Genomic DNA, 20,356 nt, shown 5'->3' with positions numbered 1-20,356 from the left:
CGTATCTACTCGTATCAGCTATCGTCGTCACGTGCGGTTTCCCCAACAGGCGTCCATTCCCAAGCCGGAGTAGGCTTTCAATGTAAGAGTTTCGCTGGTACATAAAAGGTCAGATCAGCGGCGACCAAGATCGGTTACGAATAAAATTATGAGAGTGACCCGAAAAGGTACACTTTGAAGTTAAGAAATGGCTATCGACGGTCCAATTCTGCGCAGAATCTGCGTTTCGCATTCATTTTCTGCCTGGAATGACCGAGTCTTCCAGTTCTCGGCCGTCCTGATCCTGGCTATTGTCTATCCAGGCACTCTTCTGCCCGCGTCGGTCTATGCATTGTCGCGATCTGTTGTGGCAATTGTGTTTGCACCAAAAATGGGCGAAAAAATCGAGAAAATTGACCGTCTGGTTGTTGTCCGAAGATCAATTGGTGCGTAGCTCGTCATTGTTCTTGTCTGTCTTCGCTCCGCTAACCGTGCCTAGTTTTTCAACGAATTGCTGTCGTACTCTCCGCAGTCGTGTTTCTGCTGATGATCCAGTTCCGGATCGGACAGCCTACCGAACCCATGGTCTACAAAGTCCTATCGTTGTTCGCGCTGTCGGTATTCGCATGTATTGAGAAGCTTGCCGCGGTCGTCAATACCGTGTCCATCGAACGAGACTGGGTCGTCGTGATTGCTGACTCGGACACAGAAGGGCTGCGACATCTAAATAGCATCATGCGGCGGATCGACCTGTTTTGTAAGCTTGCTGGACCCCTCGCGATTTCGTTTATCGTTGCAAGTTCCGTCGAAATCGCAGCCTGGGTCATTCTTGGATCGAACGCGCTGTCGGTGTTTGTCGAGTATTTCACGGTTGCTAGAGTATATTACGTTGTTCCTGCCTTGGCCAGTCGGCGAGCCCCAGACTGCCAAGGCAATTCTGCCGAGTTCCCTCTCTCGGCAGATGATTCTTCGGAACATGTAGATTCTGTTCAGTCTGCTATGCCTGTGAAGGTAGATCAACAGTCAGCGCTCTCAAGATATATCCATCACGATTTATTTTTCCCATCGTTTGCATTAGCATTATTGTATTTCAATATTCTGTCATTCGGTGGTCAATTGGTGACCTATTTGATTGCGACTGGATACTCGGCGTCTATGGTTGGTGTTTTACGGTCGATTGCTGCCGTGTTTGAACTTGCTGCCACTTGGTTTGCGCCAATTTCTCTAAATCGCATTGGGCCAGTCCGCTCATCGTTGCGATTTGTGTCTTTCGAAGCAGTTTGTATCATTATTGCTAGCGTTGCTATTTACCTGACGCCAGTTTCGACACCTGACGAAGCCAATAGCGGCAAATTTTTGCATTTTTTCAGCTCTAAATCGACGTTTGTGGCTCTGGTAGCTGTCATCTTTTCCAGAGTTGGACTATGGGGATTCGATCTATCTGTTCAATCATTGATTCAAGAAGAAGTTGAGGCGGATTTCCGGACATCCTTTTCCTCCATCGAGTCCTCATTCCAAAACGGTTTTGAGTTGTTACTATTCGGATCGACAATATTTTTTGCTACACCGGCCGTGTTTTGGATTCCGTGCATGTTAACCATGGCCTTTATAATTCTTGCCGTGCTTTGTACAGCCATTTATACTCGAAAGGTCCGCAAGCATTTAATCCATTTGCCTCAATGGTTTTCCAAACCGGCCGAGGCTTACAGGGTGGTTAATACTGTGCTTGATGACCAAATTGAAATGGATTAAAATGTTTTTATCTTCATAAACATATTATTTCACTATGTACATCGTATATGCGTGTAAATGTAAACACCCGAACCAATTATAACCTGTATCAGCCCATAAGCAAACATAAGAATCCCAAAAAAATCACGCTATAGCAAACCCTCCTAAAACCACAGCATGGAAAGAATTTACTTGACATATGGAATCAGAATTTTGCGGTACTTTGGATATTGAGCACCAAATTCCTTTTTGTACAATTCATGCTTCCGGGCAGCTTTGCGCCACATCTGTAGCGCTGACGCGACGAGAAATAATAGCGAGACTAATGATCTAGTGATTAGTGTAATTTGCATCCAGGCAATCAACTCAAAGAAATAGTTTGGACACGATACCCAATCGAAACCGTAACCTTTCGGGATTCGTCGCGACGGATGGCATGTACGGGAGAATGACGACGGCGATGGGAAAGCTTGAGCTGCCAAAAACGACGACGTGGCCGAAGAAAGTGAATCATGGTGCTCTGGGGAAGTAGACGATATGGCTGATTGTGGGAGTAGAAGACGGGCTCGACTGTGTCGATTCAATCGGGATGAATTAAAAGGCATCTGCGCAAAGGTTGTAGTCCGTGGATATCGTAGGCGAAGTTTAGCCAGAATGATGTGAGTCTCAAAATTTGAAAGTTCAGCAAAAATCCAGATTGCTGACAAAAAATAGAGCGATGTTTCCTCTGCTTCCGGCGATGGCGAAAATGGTAACACATATGTGGAAGAGCAGGCACCTGGAGCCGAACTAGACGCAGATGGGGCAGTTGAGGAAACTTCGGTCGGATAATACACATAATACGCCATGAATAAACCCGATAAAAACCAGTAATGAAACAAATAAATATATACCGAGTACAGAGACACGGAAAATTGGTAAAAGACGTGAACAAACAAGGTTTCAAACATCCGTTTGGCAAAATGAAGACAAATCAGCGTGAATGCAAGCACTTGCGAAGCGGAGTGTTCAAATGAGCAACCATACACAAGCGATTGACAGTAATAGCAAATGACATGAATAAATACCGGACCCGAATACGCAGTAAGAAGTAGTGTGCGTCTTCCAATCTGGGGCCCTAGATCTTTAACCACGACCCGAGTACCGTCCTTCATATCATATACTTTCAGTGGCGACTGCGGATCGAGCGAGATATTCGACGATACAAGAAACAGCTTCAGCCTGTTTCGCGCCAAATTTGTAGACTTCTGAATCGCATGTAACAAGTCATCTACTAGTCCATGATCTCTATCGACTTCAATCGCATCTGGAAGATTGGAAATTGGTAGTCGTGCTGTTGCCGGCTGTCGAAGCAAGACGTGAACCATAACGAGCAGTTCGTTTTTTTAATTTATTCAACTCGTACCAATCTGCTTTCTCTATTACCTCTGACACGCGCCAAATAATGGTGATACATCAAAATAATTACAGAATTTGAGTAAATCCAGAGATCAAAAACCATTGAAAATTGGCAAATGAGCTGTAAAGAATAGGCATGTGGAGCCGCAACGGGAAGAACTAAGCGAGTTGGATTATGCAATTGTCTCCTCATGATTACGTAAATCGAAAGTTGGACAAGTATAACCACGACTTAATCACTAAATGATATAGATGAACGTTGTAGCGCATACATATATACACATCTTTTCCTGGATTAGAGTGGCCGATTCTTGTTAATTTGGGATGCAACAGTGATCATAGTCATGTCTGCTTGGAGCAGATTCAGGATATTATGGGAAAATACTTCATGTATACGATCAAGCCGATTTAATTCCACGGCTGGCTGGTAATAGAATCTATTTGCAAAGATGATGGATCCCTTGTTGCTGTCCATGAAATAATCTTAGTCTAGCTCTATACTCTCTCAAGGTTTGCTCGATGATTGTCCACTCTTTCCATGGGCATCCCCATAAATTTCTCACTCACGTATCAATCGACTTTTTCATCTTTGTTAAAAGAAAGTCTTTCAATATACTGATATCTGTATACATTGTGAGGTACTCACTACTGACTTCCGAAGGTTCAGTAATCTTTTCTTAATGTGAATTGAGCGTGCTGCATTCTCTTGCTATCCGGTATTGATCTTATATTTACCAAATTCAGTGTCCGAAGTAATCTTATTACAATTTTATTAATTGTTAGTAGTGGTATGTATTAATAACAGAACACGGAAACTCATAACTGACAACCAACAACAAAACAAACCACCCCTCCAAACATCGAAAACTCCCGGATCGTATACCAGATTAGAACATTCTACCACCAAAACAAACATAATCAAACTAAAAATTAACGGAAACAAAAAAAAGAAAACAGGGACCACAATAACCGAGATTACATAGATATCAAAAACGAAGATAGAATACAAAATTAATGCGAACAAATCATATCATGGAAATGCTATATGCGATCTAGACCAGAAAACAAAACACGAAAACTTAATACGAAGTATAAGAGGAGTCGTAAGCAGTCGTCGTGGAAGTAGTCGAATAATAGTAGTCCGAAGCATACGAATAATAGTATTCTCCATTGACCATGGCTGTGACATTCACTCGTCGGGGAATGTCATGCGTAGCGCGGAAAGCCGAATAGTCGGAATATCCACGGATGAGCGAGAGCGACAGAATAATCACAAGCAGCGCAAAAATGATGCCAAGGAAAAGCGAAAAAATAGGACGCTTGCGACGATTAGTCGTGATCAATACAGCGGCCTTCTCAGTCATCGAATACTCGGGATAATCACGGCCAAAGACTGTAGTGACAACTGTAGCCGGGTTCGAGTAAGGGATATCAGCTGCGGATGCGCTGGCAGAAACATTGCTCTGCTGTTCCTGCTGTTGAGACAGAGGAGTATTCTCGTTGATCGTGCTGTAATTAGGAGCAGACATTGTAGATTCGATTCGATGCAGTTAAAATTTTCCTAGTCAATGAAAAGGTAGTTCGTGAATAGTACGGCAGGCGAGACAGGTCGTAAGTTATCCGGAATAAAAGAGCAAGAGCGTCACGAGACCAGAAGTAATATCCGGGGCTTGTATGATAAAAGGTTAGGGCGAGATGTATACGGAAAAAGGTACACAAAGAGAGATTGCTGACAAACTAGAGGAAGGTCGAGACCGCACTTTGTCAAAGCAGGGAAAACGACGAGCTTATAAGTTGATTTGAATCCGGGCTTGTTTTGTTTCTGTTTTCTCCTTGTTTTCGCCCACGTTCTTCGGCAAATTCTTGTGGTGCAGTTTGTTGTTTTCCAACATGTCCACGTGCCCCTCCTGGTTTGCTCCCCGGCGGTCCACAGTAGCCCAGATACCCGTCGTCCGGGCAGGGTTAGGAACACTGAGTAGGCATTATAATGAGGGTGTAGTAGCAAATGTGCTTCGTAAGTAATTATGTAATATTGTAATAAACCCTTGATTTTAGATTTGATGTCGTTGATTGTCCCGTTTAGGCGCGGAATCAACAAACCGTGGTTTCGCGTTCGCGCGTAATGGTCTACGGCGTAGAGGTTGGAAGCAGAGGAATTGTCATGGACATACAACCAGAATCGTCTGATGACTCGTCAGAAGACGAAAGTCGACCTATAATAGACTTTACTCGCTTTTCATATCACCCCGGTAATGGTAGCGATGACTCGTTCACCCGTGTTTTGCCTGATCTTACCGCCTTCCAAAATGATCCTTCTGTGTTGCTTGATTCGCTTTCGGACCAGGATAACCACATTCTTCGTCCAGTGTTTGTGCCTGAATCTGTTCCATCAGATTTGGACAGTTATTCTATAGCAGGTGATTATACGGATTTTTCGTCTTCATGAAAGCTCATGCTAACATGCCAGACCTTGAAATTCTAAGGTTCATAGTTGACTATGCTCTTCATTCACCAAGCCCGTCTTCAAACTCATTTCTCACTATTTTCAAGTCTTATGAGTCCGTTTTACGGAAAAAACATATAAATCCTTCGAAAGATGGTCATTATTTTCGACTGATCATCAAATTGTGTCGTTCTCCGGGAACCTCATGGGCTTCAAAGTTCAATGCGTTGCTGGTAGATCTTAGTTCGTCGCTTGTTCAAGAACGATCAGAACTAGTCGACCGATATCACCAATTTTTATCTTCCCACATTGTTATCCCTTTATTCCAACACTGGCATGCTCGTGCACTAGTTCAGAAGCAAGCATCACATACTCTACTCCGAGCGGCTATCAAATATGATGAGACAGCATTGAAATCTCAAGCTCTGGAATTATGGTATGCAAAGCTAGTCGAATACGCTTCTCGTGAACGAAAATTTCAGGCTTATCTTTTGCGCTCTCGTGCTCGCTCTGTTTTGCGAAATTGGAGAAATTCACTTCAGGCACAAGAATTGGCCACTCGGCATAGAGCTTCACTATTTACAGTACAGGTCTATGTTGGGCGATGGAGAAAAAAGCTACATTATATTAAGCAACTTGAATTTTATTTGGATGAGTATATTGAAAGTCATCAGACTGCCACTCGTGCCAAAGTTTTGCTCAAGTGGACACAGGCTCTTGACTTTGTTGAAGCAAGAGCAATATATGACCAAGCTCTACTGCGTTCTGCTTTGAAATCATGGATTGGGAGGTCGCTGAATGTTCAACACATTTATAGCGATTCTATTGAATTTTGTAGTAGTCGTTTGCTTCGCTGGTCTTTTATGCGCTGGAAATCAAGGTCACATACCTGCTATAGGCAGACTTGCGTTGCAGACGACTTCTACCGGTCTCGTCGGCTTTCAGCAATCTGGCAAACATGGACTCACTATGCAGTTTTGAATGTCATTGCGGACGAATTTGTAATGTCAGCAAATTTCACACGCCTCCGAGATGCATTGTCTTCATGGGTTGCTCAGACTGAACTTTTGGTTCTTGCCGATATGGAATATGAACACACATTGTTACAAGTAACATTAAATCGGATGCGACAATCACTGCGTGAAAAGGTTCTAGGCAGTGTCTATAATAAGCGGTTTGCTCGATCAGCACTATATTTCTGGGTTTTGAAAGAGCGAGCCGTGCTATTTGAGCGAGTCAACAAGCGGCGGTTTATGGTTCGTGTATTGACTCGTTGGAAGAGGTGTACTAAACTACGCATGCGAAAAGACCAAAAGTTAGTTTATGCTGTGCAGAAATATTCAAGCAAGAACTTAGCTCATAAAGTTTTTACGAGTTGGTACAAACAGTTACAACGATATTCAGGCTTTCAACTAGATGCCTCCCAAAAATTTGATGTATTTGTCTCTAGGCGCTTTCTATATCGATGGACTCAAAAACTTACCATGCTGCAAGAGGTGCTGATTGATGCCAAGATTTACTATCAGCAATCGAGTTCTCGACGAGTGTTATTGAAATGGAAATCGCGACTGCTCAGCATGCAAGATAGACGGCGGGAATCAAAGCTTGAGGAGTTCCTAGCACGACGAAACCGTCATTTTTGCTCTATTTTTTTAGCTCGATGGTTTGACAGAATGGAATATAATTTTGAGCTAAGGCAGTTTTCAGAAGACTTTTACGAGGCCGTAGACGTACAACTAGTCACCCGTCTATTTCGAAGCTGGAGATCGAAGACCGATAATATAGTGGAGATGACGTCTGCAGCAGAGGAGTATGCAAGAAGTAGAACTATGGTTTCTAAATTTGGCTACTGGCGAGATAGAGCTAAGTTTTATATCGAGATGAACCAACGAGCTGATGCTGTTCGCGAGATTCATACGTTGTTATATGTTCAGGATCTAATTCGCGAATGGAATATGAAAACTATTCAGATTGGTATCTTAGATTCACGGGCAACTATATTTTATGATAAATTGGTTTCAAGTGGATCTCGATTATTGTTCGCTCGATGGGTGGATAAGACACGGGAACGTTTGTCCTTAGACGAGTCGGATCTTGACGAGGGCGATGAAACGTGGGATTCCTCTTACACGCCGACGAGAGCGCGAGTCCAAATTGAGCATCCGTTTGATGGACCTACACCACGAGCAAATGGACAAGGCAGATCAGTTGCTTTTGCAAATGAAACTCCTGGACCAGGAATATCACCGCGTGTTTCTCGGGTTGAACAGCGATGGGAACGATTACGAAATAGTCCCATGTTTGAAGGAAGAAAGAAGTTGTTCACGTCGAGCTCGCCACGAAAATTTGATCTACAAGTCCATCAGATGAAAAAGGTGGAGGAAAAATAGTGTATTTTTAGGAGATATTTTGGATTTGGAAGAAGTTTAGAGGTTAAAAGGCGTTTGGGGCTTCACTTGTATTAGTAATTATAGTTATATCAAGCGCTTGCAGCGGAAACCAGGGCCTCAGATACGCCGAAACGACGAATGATTTCCTGCTCGAGCTGCGGAAATATTATATCTGAGGATTCTCCAGCGACTGTCCAAACTATACTTTGTTTGTTTGAGTCCGTCCTTGACGAATAGTACTCAAGAATAGGTTCTGTATGGCTATCATATTCGACTAGTCTTTTTCTAAACACCGCCGGGTTATCATCCGGTCGTCTTGTCAGCGGTTCACCAGTCACATCGTCCTTTCCCGGAACTTTGGGCGGATTATAGGTCAGGTTGTAGACTCTTCCGGATGGCACGTGAACAAGCCTGTTGGCGATGCGGTCAAGAATGATTTCATGAGGGACGTCCAATTTGACGACAAAGTTAAGTGTAGCATGATGAGGGATGAGAATATTGCTGTCGAGAAGTTGAGCTTGCGGGAGCGTTCGCGGAAAGCCATCAAGTAAAAACGAGAACGCAGATGAAAGCCAGGAACGCGCGCGGAGCTCCGTATAGATGATGTTGGTCATAATGGAATCCGGTAGTAGACCACCAGCTTTCATGATATCAGTAGCCTGAGTTCCTGAGTTCAATCAGTCATGGACAAAGATATTCTTATCAAGTATAATTTACCAATTGCAGTTTTGTCGGCGATATGTTTTCGAAGAAGATCGCCAGACGAAATAGCTGGCATCCCGAACCGGTCAAGTAGCCGGGCAGTCTGCGTACCCTTCCCTGAGCCCGGAGGACCAAGGAGCAGAATTCTAGCTGGCCGAACTAAAGACAATGACATTTTGGACCATTAATCGGAAATGGAGCTCTGAACGACCGTAATAATTATAAGTGCGCAAAAGTAAGAGGTTTTGAAAGAGTTCATCTGCAGTGGGAGTCAGGGATTGATTTCGAAGAGGGCGCACGGGGCTTAACGGTGCGGGGGAAAGGACCCATCTTGATTAGATAATGGAAGTATTCATTTAAATTTACATTATCATGATGACTCGTACATAGTCTGATTGAGTCCGACATGCAGCTATTTATTCTGAAATTGTATAATAAATATATTTGGATCACAAAGCAAATTTGGATATAGTTCTGAGGCGTTAATTACATTATATTCCTTTCGGAGACCGTCAAGGGCTTCAAAAGTAACGCAAAACTGACAACCCCGAAAACCAGTAGTCCATAATATACTTTAGTTTTCCACGCAGGACCGTCGATGGCCGTCAAACTTGGGATTCCAAGTGTATTGCAATACATGTGAGTGATAACTGACGGCCAGATACTTCCAGTTCTCAAAAACAAAAATGAAACCCACCAGCCAAATACGGTTGTAAACATACATTGGAACAAGGAACTGAAGATGGCGATCCGAAGATACTCGTCATCACTTGCATATGCTTCATATGCGTGATGTAAATGGGCGACACCAAAGTAAAGGGGACAGAAAAATAAGCTTGTCATTGGTGATATGCGGGCGGATAAATTTATTGAGATTATGCACGCTCGAAAAACCACTTCCTCAGTTAATGGGCCCTAGCTTGTCAGACCGAGCCTCGCAATTCTAAATGAAAATGTCCTTACAATTATATAATCCCTAACACCACTCCATGATCGAATTGCATCTCGAAAATTTGTCCCTAGGCATTTCCAGCCTTTCGACCAGACTAATTTGTCAACCAGTGGTCCCATGAACAACACACTAGTCAATCCGATACTGCTTCCCAACAACACGAATATCGATGGCAATGGAATCATTCTAACAACCAGCAAAACATAGCCCGGATTCAGCGCCCCGATAATCCCGCTTATCCCATCTTCGCTGATTAACCATGCAGTGATCGAGCACAGCACAGCCGTCGTCGCGAGAATAGAATAAACACGGATGCGAATCAGTACCTCATCATTTCGCGAAAGTGTACTTGACGGCCGGGAATTTGGAAGAAGATATAGTACCCCAACATATGCAATTGTCAAAAATGTATTCCAGCCAAGCGCTCCAAACTTGCTGATCATTCTGATTTTAGAGTAGCGTTTTCTGACATTTAACAAAAATCACTACCATGTTCGAAAGAATGCCCCAATTTCTCCCAACACTTCAATCAAGCGCGAAGAATGCAATGCAAGAAATTTTATTGCTTTCTTTTAGAACAAATCAAGTCTAGAAATGAACCAAATTTTTGATTCGATCTAGCTGGATTAAATTGAAAGCATTTGAAGATGTCAAATTATTAGCTTACATCACCTGCAACGCCAAATAATGACATATTTCGTCTACTTTTGATCTGGAGGACTCGTGATCACTACATTGAATATCATGCAAACCATTTTCATATGAGACTGTCAGACATATCACTATGCTGGCAAGTTATATAATATTAAATAACCCAGAGTGGTGCAGAGTTATTGGAACAAAAGTGCAAGTATTCTAGAAAAGTAGTAATTGGATGAAATTACTACTTTGCTAATTTCGAAACCTGTTCATAATACAACTCTATCAGTAGCATAGAATAAGTAACGAAATGAAGTCAATCTATGTCTTTAATAATATATTTAACAGTTGAGCTATTTCATGATAATTTAAGTCTAGTTCAAGAATACTCACGAAAGTTGCCAATGTGATTCAGTTCGAGTTTGTGTTTAACTTATCGAATGCAATTGGAGTAACTTGCCATAGTAGCCCTATATTATCCGCATCAGTATCTGTGACCTCTTGTTTCGCTGTGAATAGTAAATGCCTGTATAGGGTATATATAGCAAGGCATCAGTATACGGCATCTATGCGCGCTCAACCATTTGCAATTTTATGTAGTAGGATGGCTACTCATATAAGCAGTGTTCCAACCATTGGTCACCTATTAGCAATTTAACATCAATTTTTTCAGTAATACTCAACTGCATTACATTCTACCTGTTGATTTAGTTCAATTGTTCCGTCCATGATTCAACAATATACTTAAGCGTGTTCAAACCAGATGTGAATTGCTCCACTTCCTTTACGAATATATAGTGAGCATTGTTAGATTGATGACTGTAGACAGTTTCTGATGATAGTTTTAAACTAGTCTGCTTTATATTAGAGTAGGAGTGAAACCGCCTGGAGCTGCCCCTTTCCTCTCAGAGAGTGAACAAAGAGAGCTAAATCTACAACCGTTTCGCAGAATATTACGGACGAACTAAAATACTTGCAAACAATTTTTCGGTTATATTTAACAAGGGCGTCTGAAGTACAGCGTGCCTCAAAGCTTACTTCTGAATTTGCCATACCACGGTACGTGCTGTAACTCATGTACCATTCTCATTCTGATTTATTTTTTTCTGACACGGGCTCACGTGATACATCGTCAAGACGACCTTCGTAGCTTCTGGTTATGGCAGGTAATACATGAACAGATCAAGTCAGGATTGTTCACAACCATAAGATAAAGCCACAGACCTCCAAGATTTGCTGGAGTTTGCGCGTAAAAATTAGATTAACATGATCGATCCTCAGTGTTGGATATATTTCTAGAGAATAAATATGCGCTGTTCTTGAGAAAGGAATAAGATCTCGAAATTTGATAAATTCAAACCACAAATTTCCAGCTTTGGGAAATTAAGGCGATAATTGATTTAACTCATTTTCTAACTGTTCATGGTAATATTTTAAGGAAAATGTCCGAATTTGATTGAAAGGTCCAATTACCAAGCTGAACAGCACTTCACCCTTGTGAATCACCGAAATGATCTTGGACGTCTACTAATATACTCGTTGAAGAAGTCGATCGTATGAATCTCTTCAATGCTATCAGGGCTGAGAGATGAAATAAAAGTATTGTAGCAACGTTTTGCATAGAGACTGAAGTGGATGTGGGGAAATATATAATACAATCAATACAGTTTTGCCTAGGCTCTAACTCCCCTACAGCTGTGCAGAAACAAGTTGGATTTGACGGGTAAATAACAAATCATATTTCTCGAACCACGGAAATGCCCTCTACTCTGTATTTTACTCATAACCTTTGTTCTTCATCCTTTGATCTTAGCTTAGCCTTGCACGAATTATGAGCAGCGAGCTCGAAATCTGGTTGCAATATTCAAACTTGGACTCAAAGAAAAGGCTTTAGCAAGATTTAAGGTAAATACTGTATTAGAAACTAATGCTGATATTTATACTGACAATAATTGAAAGGCAATATCGAAGTTGATACCAGATCGATAGAGTCCAAGTGACCATAGGATATACCATTTTTCCAAATGAAAAAGAAAGGCCGAGTCAGAAGGAAGTGGTACGACTACGAACAAAACTAATATTATTTTACGTAAGTAAACTACTTGCAATACCGAGATCCAAAATTCTAAATCAATGACGTAGATAACCGATCAGCCTATAAATGCACCACATCATGTAAACAATGCACTTAAAATGACTTTCTAGCTGAAACTAGACAATGCATTTTTTGGAATGATATATTCACATTTAGATTTTGACCAGACGAAAGAATTATGGAGATAGAAAAAGTAGATTAAAATCGTCTATCTTTGCGCAAGTTTGAACTTGACAAGAAAATAGGGTACTCTTCGAACCAGGAGCTTTCAAGGTATAGTACGATATATGTACTACTAACAGTGTGAAACAAAATGTAACTCACTAAACATTTGAGCTTGTGTAAGCAAATAGATGGTCCACTATCTAACTTTTGCCTTGCTAGCTCAATTGGCAGAGCGTGAGACTCTTAAGATTTGGTTATCTCAAGGTTGCGGGTTCGACCCCCGCGTGAGGCTTTTTTTTCGCATTTTTTATTTGTTTCATAAATAGATAGTTAAACTATTTAATTATCTTTGGGGCTTTCCTTAATATTTACAATAATAGCTGTATTTCAAAAATTGCGTCAAACGATTTGTTGAATTAACTCTCTGGACGTTTAACTCATGACATCGGCTAATATGAGTGCGGCTGCAGTGGGGAGGTAAATGCTAGACTCCTCAGGGGCCAAACTAGAACGACTTGTGAAAGTAATGATCTCGGCAGCGAATGTTCTGAGTGCTAGACTAGATAGATTGTACTAGCAGCAACCAAATTGCGAAGGATTTTTGACAGGAAGAATGGCTGATGAAAATGAGGTAGATGGAGCCAAGCCTATTGAGTATTCGATTGAAGTTTCACAATGTTCAACCTATGAAGAGTTATTGGTAGCCATGGCGAATGTGCAGACTGAAAGAGCGGAACTGACGAATCAATTGCGAACATTACATGAATCACAGATGGCACCACTAGTTTATTCGTTACAGCGGTTGGATATTTTAGGTGCCGGTCTGACCACCCCGCATCAAGTTGGCCGAGATTTGGTGAAAACATTATCTGACGCGTCCTCCATTGCTGGTCGGATGAGCCAAAAAGTGAGGCAACTAGATCGCGAACAGAGTCGAGTTCAAGAAGCATTGGAATATGTTGCGAAAACTCAAGAGTTGAAAAGCTGTATTATAGCTATACATGATGCTACTGAAGTCCGCGACTGGGAAGCGGCGGCCCAGAACGTCCATCGAGCTAGTATGCTGCCTCGGTCTCTCGTGGAAGGAAAATTTGCAGAAGCGATGGTTCCAACGGAAGAAAATCCAGACAGTCCATCAGTGGCTCTGCAGGAAGCTACTGAAATGTTTGGCGCTTTATTTATGAGAGAATTCGAGAGTGCGGCAAAAACCAAAGATGTGGAAAAGATCACCAGATTTTTTAAATTGTTCCCACTAATCGGAAAGGAGCGAGAAGGCCTGGATATTTATGCTAAATTCGTCTGTTCGATAATAGCGAGCCAAAGTCGACAATTGATGAGCTCAAAAGGTAATTATATCTTTAATTGTTACTGATTAATCCCCGTACCAACAATGTATCTAGTCGAGGGCACTCTATTTTTTGCTATGGTAATTTCGCGATTATTTGAAAATATTGCTGCTATTGTCGATCAACATAGTCCAATTGTCGAGCGTTATTACGGCCGAGGGAAAATGCAGCGCGTGATAGAGCGAATTCAACTAGAAGCTGACACACAGGGAGGTATAATTTTAGATACTTTCTTCGACGAACGATTGATCACGAGACGATTGTCGGAAATCAAAAGTTATGCTTTCAGCTTTTTGGTGCAGAGTTTCATGGGCACGGCTGCTGCTAATAGGTCTCTAAGTCCTGCTGTTGGTAATTCAAACAATACGGTTGATGGAGGAGGGATAAGCTCCCAGGATATTGATATTCTATTAAACGAGACTGGAGTCATTCTTGGGCGATGGTCACTATATTGCAAGTTTTTGGCAATCAAATGGTGGGCGCAGGAGCCTGAAATCAAGTCAACTGGAACCTCCTTAAAAAGCGCCGAAGAATCAGAATCTGAGCCACGACAAACTGTTTCAGTAGGACTTGCAGTTCCGCCTATTTTGCCCGACTCGAAATTATATGCAAAAATGAATACTAGAGTTGCACCAGCTTTCGAATCAATGGCTACCTTTTTTTTTCGACGATCAGTTGAGAAGGCTTTTCAATTGGATGAGTATCCCAGTTTGATCAAATTACCAGCAGAGCCATCGCCCGGATCACCGTTAATTACGTCTGCGATAGATGATGTTATGTATGTCCTGAATGCAGTTCTGGAACGAACAGTCTCTACAGGTCATATGCATCTTATCAAAAATGTCATTGGCAATGTACGACGTGTGCTGGAGTCTGATCTGGTTGGTATGATCCAACGCAAGATGAGAGATGAAACATATCCGCGAGCAACTACCGGAAGCAGCGACAATACAGGATTAGGAAGCAATATTAATATCAATCTTCCGCCGCAGGACAAAGTGAACGGATTTCTACTGATGCTCAATAATCTATCAGTTGCGACTGAGTATATCGAGCGGATAATACGGAATGTTGTTGCAAGTGTAGGTGATGGCAAGGTAGTTTCCGTCGTATCATTTGGAAATGACCATGAAGCTGTTGTAGCTGCATTGAAAAGTTTATCATCATCGTTTAAACAGCGAGTCAGAGAGCTATTGAATGACGGAATTCAGGTCATATATGTGCAAGTAATTAAACCTGTTCTACGACCATTATTGCACGAAGCATTTAAAGATGCCACTTACATAGTTCAGGGCAGTGACAACAGTACAGAAGATGTTGAAGACAAGCTATCGCAGCAGCAAGCTGATCTCGTTCGATTGAGATTTAGTTATGGCTGGGATAGTATGATGAAACCGCTGCGGAGAATTTTAACGGCCGAAAACTACAGCCGCGTTTTAAGTTTAACTAGTGAACAGCTTTCCGGAATGCTGGAACGTCGCGTTTGGGCGATGACTGATCGAGTCAATGAGCTGGGTGCGATCCAACTTGAACGAGATGTTGCTGGAATTATTTCGCACGTAAGCCAAGGTAAATGGTATTTTTTGCGTGAGAAATTTGTCCGCGTCGCCCAACTTGTGATGATAATTGGTCTTGACGAGCAGGAGCTAGAGGCTGGTGGAATCGAATGGGTGCTTAGCGAAGAAGAAAGGAAGAGGGCTTCCACAATAAGGATCGACGACGGTGCAACAGGTGTTGTATAGTTGATAACACAGTCTCTGCGGCTTGATATTATAGAAATTACAAATTTCCAAGATTTTCTGGTGTTATCTTGCACAATTTTGTACATTTAATAGACAAATAAGATAGATTCAGTAAAGAGAGAGTAAAACGACTGTGGTGTTATTTATACTGGCTAGAATTAATTTCATTGGTGGAACGATTTTGGTTTTCAAACCGCTGTTCTTCCCTGTTCGGAGAGAATCTGCGCTCGCTAGAACACTCAGAGTGTTATTACATTCAACATCAAAATTGGAAAAATCAGGAAAGATGTTTACTCCCGAAGGAAATACAACAAAGATATTACCTATAGATATCTCTAAAATCGAGTTCGCAGACTCGCCAGAGGCCATTAGTCCTGTTTTACCTGCACTTCCAGATCCAAATACTTTGGCATTGCAAGAAGCGGCCGACATCATTAAAACCGAATCAGCTCCGATCGCTTTTCCGACGGAGACAGTCTATGGTTTGGGTGCGTCAGCATTGAGTACAGATGCAGTTCGCGGTATTTTCGCGGCCAAGAACCGGCCGAGTGATAATCCGCTGATAGTTCATATTTCGTCGATTGATCAATTACGGCGTGTCCTTAAGACAGAAATTCCGCAGGTTTATAAGCCGCTAGTTGAAGCGTTTTGGCCAGGACCTCTCACCATCATTCTTCCTTTACCTACTTCAGGAGGTGCCACTCCTGTGATATCACCGGCTTGCACGCCAGGACAGTCTACATTTGGCGTGCGCATGCCAGCCCATAAAGTTGCCCGAGCTCTGATCGCATTGTCTGATCTCCCTCTGGCAGCGCCCTCTGCAAACGCGTCGACTCGACCTTCACCTACTACTGCTCAGCATGTATATACCGACATGAAAGGGCGAATCCCACTAATTCTTGATGGCGGACCTTGTGGGGTGGGAGTAGAAAGCACAGTTGTCGATGGCACCGTGTTTCCACCGAAAATTCTGAGACCAGGAGGTGTATCTGCCGAGATGATCCGTAAAGCTGGCGGTCTTGCGTGGGAAGGTGTGATTTCTGGCCCTAGTGAAGCCAAGGACAATGAAAGCGTGCGTACACCTGGAATGAAGTACCGTCACTATTCTCCTACAACTAAAGTAGTCCTTGTTGTTGGTGATCATGATGGTTCATTGATTTCGTCCTCTTTAATCACTTCGGCAGCTTTGGCCTCTAGTTTTCAGCATTTTAAGGTTGTCGTGTTGACTGCGTCTTCGTTCGACTTGTCCAAATGGCCCTCAAGTGTGAAGACTTACATTACTCGTGTTATTCCTCTCGGAACTGACCGGCCTTCTATCGCAAGAAACTTATTCGCAGCACTTCGAGATGCTGACGAAAATTCAGGGGACATAGATTTAATTCTCGTGGAGGGAATCGATGATGCGGATGAAGGCTTAGCAATTATGAATCGGTTACGGAAGGCTGCTTCGGAAATTTATGAACAAGGAAGAAAAGTAAAGTAGAGTCAAGTAGCATTATTCTCCACTGCCGTGTTGTTCAAAACTCAAATCATATATATTAAAAACAAATATCGACCAAACATGCTGTTCAAACAAAATAAAACAGGAAAATACAATAGATGCCAAATCTAGTCATAAAAAATTGAAGACAAAATCATTTGAACGGTAAAATAAATATCAATAACTTGTATCAAATAAAAAAATGGTATACTGTTCTTTTATAAATTCACAGCATCCCGTATATATACACAAAAGCTTGCTTTTTATCCTTTTGAACATGCTGCAGCAATCATCTCAGAAATGTTGCTACATCTCCAACGAGGCTAGATATGAAGAGCGAAGAAAATAACAAACTCGAATTTGAACAGATCCTTGCAACACTCGCATATGAATTTCCGTAAACATAATTGGTATCTTTAGACTCTCGGACTGTATCCAAAGGAATTCATGATCTTTGATCGCTTCAGTAGCTTCCGAATCTCATCTCCAATCAGAACACTGCTCGCAACTAGAGTCAGGAAACAAATGTCTCGAAAAGAAATGGCTTCAGTTTTAAACACCCGTTGAAGGAATGGAATGTAAATCACTGCAAACTGTCCAAGTAAAGAACCACCGACTGCTGCGTTGAAAATAGGATTTGACAGAAATCCAAGCTCAAAAACCGATTTCGACTCTGAACGACATGCTAGTGCATTGAACATATCGAAAAAAACGAAGCAGGTAAATGTCATTGTTGTATCGCGAGCAGTAACTTTTCCATCGGATGCCATTTCTTTGCGATAAACAAAAAGCGTGCCAACGAAAATGAAAAGCGCTGCAAACAAGGTACGGCGAAAAAGTTTCATCGTGAGAATCTTGTCAGACCTACTTCGAGGAGGACGAGCCATGATTTCAGGATCTACGGGCTCAACGCCAAGTGACTGTGCAGGTGGCCCATCCATTAAAATATTAATCCACAAGATTTGCATAGCGTTCAACGGATTTGGTAAGCCAACAATAGTAGCAATAGCTACCAGCGATAAAGCAGCAATAGAGGTAGAAAGCTGGAATGTCAAAAAGTTCTGGATATTTGAAAAAATAGCTTTGCCCTCTTCGATTGCAGAGAGAATGGTCGAAAAGTCATCATCGGTCAAAATCATATCAGAGGCCTCGTTCGCCACGTCCGTGCCCATCTTTCCCATACTGATTCCGATATCAGCCATCTTTAAAGCCGGCGCATCGTTAACGCCATCTCCAGTCATGGCAACCACATCACCCTTGGATTGTAACGCGCGAACAATCTTCATTTTGTGCTCAGGAGATGTACGAGCGAACACGGTAACAGTTTTGATAGCTTCTTGAAGTTCAAGCTCAGACATTGATTCAATAAGCTGACCACGCATAACCGACTTTGGATTAGAATTTCCACCAAATAACGGAATGCCGATCGAGGACGCAATAGTTCCAGCAGTAACTTCGGAATCACCAGTAATCATAATCACCTTAACTCCACCCTGAGCAAGTCGCCAAATTGATTTGGACACATTAGGTCTAGGAGGATCATACATGCCCATTATACCGCAAAAAGTAAGCTTTGCAGGATTATCACACGAATCACCAGTGCCGGATGCAAATGCCAATACACGAAGACCTTTTCGAGCCATTTCCTCAGCAGCCTTTACAATACGCGCCTGGGTTGCATCGTCAAGAGGAATAGCTCTGCCATTCTGAGAAAGATATACCGACTCGCAAAAGTCGATAACTACATCGTAAGCGCCTTTGACATGAACAACATTGTTTCCACCAGACGCGGCATGAGAAACAACAGCCATCCATTTTCGGCTAGAAGAAAAAGGCATTTCATTCACACGAACACGAGTAGTTCGGATGTCATCCATACCAAATTTGTCGAGCACTTCGGTTAGAGCAATATCTACTGGGGGACCATGAAGTTTATGGTCACGCGCAACAAAAACTGAATTGTTGCAATTGGAACCAACCACAAGCGCGCTCTGCAAAGCATAATTATCTTGAGCAGAAGCACCATCAACGATATCCAATGCCTCCGTCATGTCGGCAGTCCAGACCTGAGTGACTGTAAGATGGTTCAGAGTTAGCGTACCAGTTTTATCAGAGCAAATGACATTAACTGAGCCAAGCGTCTCCACTGAAGGAAGACGTCGCATTATAGCACGGCGCTTTGCCATACGAAGAACACCGAGAGCTAATGTAACGGTAACAATAATTGGGAGACCTTCAGGAATTGCAGCAACTGCCAACGAAACGCCAATTGTGAACATCTCAAGCCAAGTTTTACCCTGAATGACGCCTACAAGGCAAATTAATCCAATAAATCCAAAAGACAAAAAGGAGAGATCTTTTCCAAGTTTGTCCATACTCTGCTGGAGAGGAGTCTTTGGCTTAGCGATTGTGGCCATCATGGCAAAAACATTGCCAAATTCCGTGGCCTTACCAGTGCCAATGACAACACCAGAACCTCGACCGTCACGCACAAGAGTACCCATAAAGGCGCAGGAAACGCGCTCATTGACTGGGACGATCGCAGGAAAACGACTTGCGTCAACTGGATCAGCGGTCTTGTGAACAGGCCTATTCTCTCCGGTAAGAGAGGACTCATCGATCTGAAGTGAAACTGCGGAAGTAATGCGGACATCTGCAGGAATTCTATCACCGACAGAAAATGAGACAAGATCGCCTGGAACAAGAGAAGAAGCAGGTACTGCTTGGACTGTTTCTCCACGAACAAGATTTGCGTGATGAGGAACCAGTCTCGAAAGGGCTTCAAGCGACTTTTCAGACCTATACTCCTGCACAAATCCAACTAGCACAAATTATTAGAAAACACAACGCCCTTCTTTTGGTAGGTCCAATTGGACCAAAAACTGATATGATTTACCTGTGACGACAATGAGGATGGCTAACGTAATTGACAATGCATCATCCAGATTTCCCATAAAGAAAGACATCAATGCTGATGCCAATAACAGCAGGATCAAAGGATTTTCGTAAAATTGCTGAAAAAATCTCCAGTAGATTGAATCCTTGTTGTCATCGTTGAGTTCATTGGGACCGTGAATGCTACGTCGATAGGCAGCGTCTTGAGGAGACTCGAGACCACGCGAAATCGACGTGCCCAGTCGAACGGCGGTCTCATCAGCAGTAATTGCGCAGAAATGTGCAGATGGAGAAGGACTTCCGGTAACAGTTGGACCTACACCACCACTATCTTGTCCGGCACTTGCGGTAACAAGACTAGCTGCGGTAGGGGATACGGCAGAGATAACGGAAGCCATT

General features: G+C 42.5%; 9 protein-coding genes and 1 non-coding gene across 10 annotated transcripts; 5 read left to right on the top strand and 5 right to left on the bottom strand.

The window, feature by feature from the left end:
- The first annotated feature begins 101 nt into the window (after positions 1–101).
- Positions 102–1,804, top strand: V1516DRAFT_674114 (Ferroporti-1). The gene is made up of 2 exons (XM_066922038.1): positions 102–425; positions 479–1,804. Exons 1-2 carry the CDS (start codon positions 188–190, stop codon positions 1,729–1,731), a joined length of 1,491 nt encoding a protein of 496 aa, XP_066778479.1. The 5' UTR covers positions 102–187; the 3' UTR covers positions 1,732–1,804.
- On the bottom strand, positions 1,721–3,226 carry V1516DRAFT_674113 (3-oxo-5-alpha-steroid 4-dehydrogenase-domain-containing protein). The gene has a single exon (XM_066922037.1). The coding sequence runs from the start codon at positions 3,075–3,077 to the stop codon at positions 1,899–1,901; it is 1,179 nt and encodes a 392-aa protein (XP_066778478.1). The 5' UTR covers positions 3,078–3,226; the 3' UTR covers positions 1,721–1,898.
- A 961-nt stretch (positions 3,227–4,187) lies between these two features.
- Positions 4,188–4,637, bottom strand: V1516DRAFT_685260 (uncharacterized protein; the record flags this gene model as incomplete). Its single annotated transcript, XM_066923604.1, has 1 exon — positions 4,188–4,637. One exon carries the CDS (start codon positions 4,635–4,637, stop codon positions 4,188–4,190), a length of 450 nt encoding a protein of 149 aa, XP_066778477.1.
- Positions 4,638–4,950: 313 nt separating this feature from the next.
- V1516DRAFT_674109 (Sfi1 spindle body protein-domain-containing protein) lies at positions 4,951–8,151 on the top strand. The gene is made up of 2 exons (XM_066922036.1): positions 4,951–5,525; positions 5,576–8,151. Exons 1-2 carry the CDS (start codon positions 5,231–5,233, stop codon positions 7,939–7,941), a joined length of 2,661 nt encoding a protein of 886 aa, XP_066778476.1. The 5' UTR covers positions 4,951–5,230; the 3' UTR covers positions 7,942–8,151.
- V1516DRAFT_650274 (adenylate kinase-domain-containing protein) lies at positions 7,930–8,897 on the bottom strand. The gene is made up of 2 exons (XM_066920245.1): positions 8,659–8,897; positions 7,930–8,608 (listed from the first exon to the last, which is right to left on the bottom strand). Exons 1-2 carry the CDS (start codon positions 8,816–8,818, stop codon positions 8,031–8,033), a joined length of 738 nt encoding a protein of 245 aa, XP_066778475.1. The 5' UTR covers positions 8,819–8,897; the 3' UTR covers positions 7,930–8,030.
- A 116-nt stretch (positions 8,898–9,013) lies between these two features.
- On the bottom strand, positions 9,014–10,148 carry V1516DRAFT_674106 (uncharacterized protein). Its single transcript, XM_066922035.1, has 2 exons — positions 9,607–10,148; positions 9,014–9,558 (listed from the first exon to the last, which is right to left on the bottom strand). The coding sequence occupies exons 1-2, from the start codon at positions 10,036–10,038 to the stop codon at positions 9,130–9,132; spliced, it is 861 nt and encodes a 286-aa protein (XP_066778474.1). The 5' UTR covers positions 10,039–10,148; the 3' UTR covers positions 9,014–9,129.
- Positions 10,149–12,703: 2,555 nt separating this feature from the next.
- Positions 12,704–12,786, top strand: V1516DRAFT_t30. Its single transcript has one exon. It is a non-coding gene; the product is annotated as a tRNA-Lys (tRNA).
- Position 12,787: 1 nt separating this feature from the next.
- On the top strand, positions 12,788–15,644 carry V1516DRAFT_674101 (COG4 transport protein-domain-containing protein). Its single transcript, XM_066922034.1, has 2 exons — positions 12,788–13,840; positions 13,895–15,644. The coding sequence occupies exons 1-2, from the start codon at positions 13,108–13,110 to the stop codon at positions 15,580–15,582; spliced, it is 2,421 nt and encodes an 806-aa protein (XP_066778473.1). The 5' UTR covers positions 12,788–13,107; the 3' UTR covers positions 15,583–15,644.
- An 81-nt stretch (positions 15,645–15,725) lies between these two features.
- On the top strand, positions 15,726–17,465 carry V1516DRAFT_307163 (DHBP synthase RibB-like alpha/beta domain-containing protein). Its single transcript, XM_066918881.1, has one exon. It carries the CDS (start codon positions 15,869–15,871, stop codon positions 17,063–17,065), a length of 1,197 nt encoding a protein of 398 aa, XP_066778472.1. The 5' UTR covers positions 15,726–15,868; the 3' UTR covers positions 17,066–17,465.
- A 13-nt stretch (positions 17,466–17,478) lies between these two features.
- Positions 17,479–20,355, bottom strand: V1516DRAFT_623135 (uncharacterized protein; the record flags this gene model as incomplete). Its single annotated transcript, XM_066919615.1, has 2 exons — positions 17,479–19,883; positions 19,959–20,355. 2 exons carry the CDS (start codon positions 20,353–20,355, stop codon positions 17,479–17,481), a joined length of 2,802 nt encoding a protein of 933 aa, XP_066778471.1.
- Between the last annotated feature and the right edge of the window lies 1 nt (position 20,356).

Source organism: Lipomyces oligophaga, assembly GCF_038497815.1.
Source record: "Lipomyces oligophaga strain CBS 7107 unplaced genomic scaffold V1516scaffold_3, whole genome shotgun sequence".
Taxonomy (NCBI): domain Eukaryota; kingdom Fungi; phylum Ascomycota; class Lipomycetes; order Lipomycetales; family Lipomycetaceae; genus Lipomyces; species [Lipomyces] oligophaga.
This window is presented reverse-complemented; position numbering and strand designations above follow the sequence as displayed.

Excerpts from the sequence above, each read along its gene's own strand:
- V1516DRAFT_674114 (XM_066922038.1), top strand. The coding sequence starts at position 188 with ATGGCTATCGACGGTCCAATTCTGCGCAGAATCTGCGTTTCGCATTCA. Across the intron at positions 426-478 it reads TGTTGTCCGAAGATCAATTG|TTTTTCAACGAATTGCTGTC; the intron begins GTGCGTAGCTCG and ends AACCGTGCCTAG.
- V1516DRAFT_674113 (XM_066922037.1), bottom strand. The coding sequence starts at position 3,077 with ATGGTTCACGTCTTGCTTCGACAGCCGGCAACAGCACGACTACCAATT.
- V1516DRAFT_674109 (XM_066922036.1), top strand. The coding sequence starts at position 5,231 with ATGGTCTACGGCGTAGAGGTTGGAAGCAGAGGAATTGTCATGGACATA. Across the intron at positions 5,526-5,575 it reads GGACAGTTATTCTATAGCAG|ACCTTGAAATTCTAAGGTTC; the intron begins GTGATTATACGG and ends CTAACATGCCAG.
- V1516DRAFT_650274 (XM_066920245.1), bottom strand. The coding sequence starts at position 8,818 with ATGTCATTGTCTTTAGTTCGGCCAGCTAGAATTCTGCTCCTTGGTCCT. Across the intron at positions 8,609-8,658 it reads CGCCGACAAAACTGCAATTG|GAACTCAGGCTACTGATATC; the intron begins GTAAATTATACT and ends GATTGAACTCAG.
- V1516DRAFT_674106 (XM_066922035.1), bottom strand. The coding sequence starts at position 10,038 with ATGATCAGCAAGTTTGGAGCGCTTGGCTGGAATACATTTTTGACAATT. Across the intron at positions 9,559-9,606 it reads GTGTTAGGGATTATATAATT|GGCCCATTAACTGAGGAAGT; the intron begins GTAAGGACATTT and ends CTGACAAGCTAG.
- V1516DRAFT_674101 (XM_066922034.1), top strand. The coding sequence starts at position 13,108 with ATGGCTGATGAAAATGAGGTAGATGGAGCCAAGCCTATTGAGTATTCG. Across the intron at positions 13,841-13,894 it reads ACAATTGATGAGCTCAAAAG|TCGAGGGCACTCTATTTTTT; the intron begins GTAATTATATCT and ends CAATGTATCTAG.
- V1516DRAFT_307163 (XM_066918881.1), top strand. The coding sequence starts at position 15,869 with ATGTTTACTCCCGAAGGAAATACAACAAAGATATTACCTATAGATATC.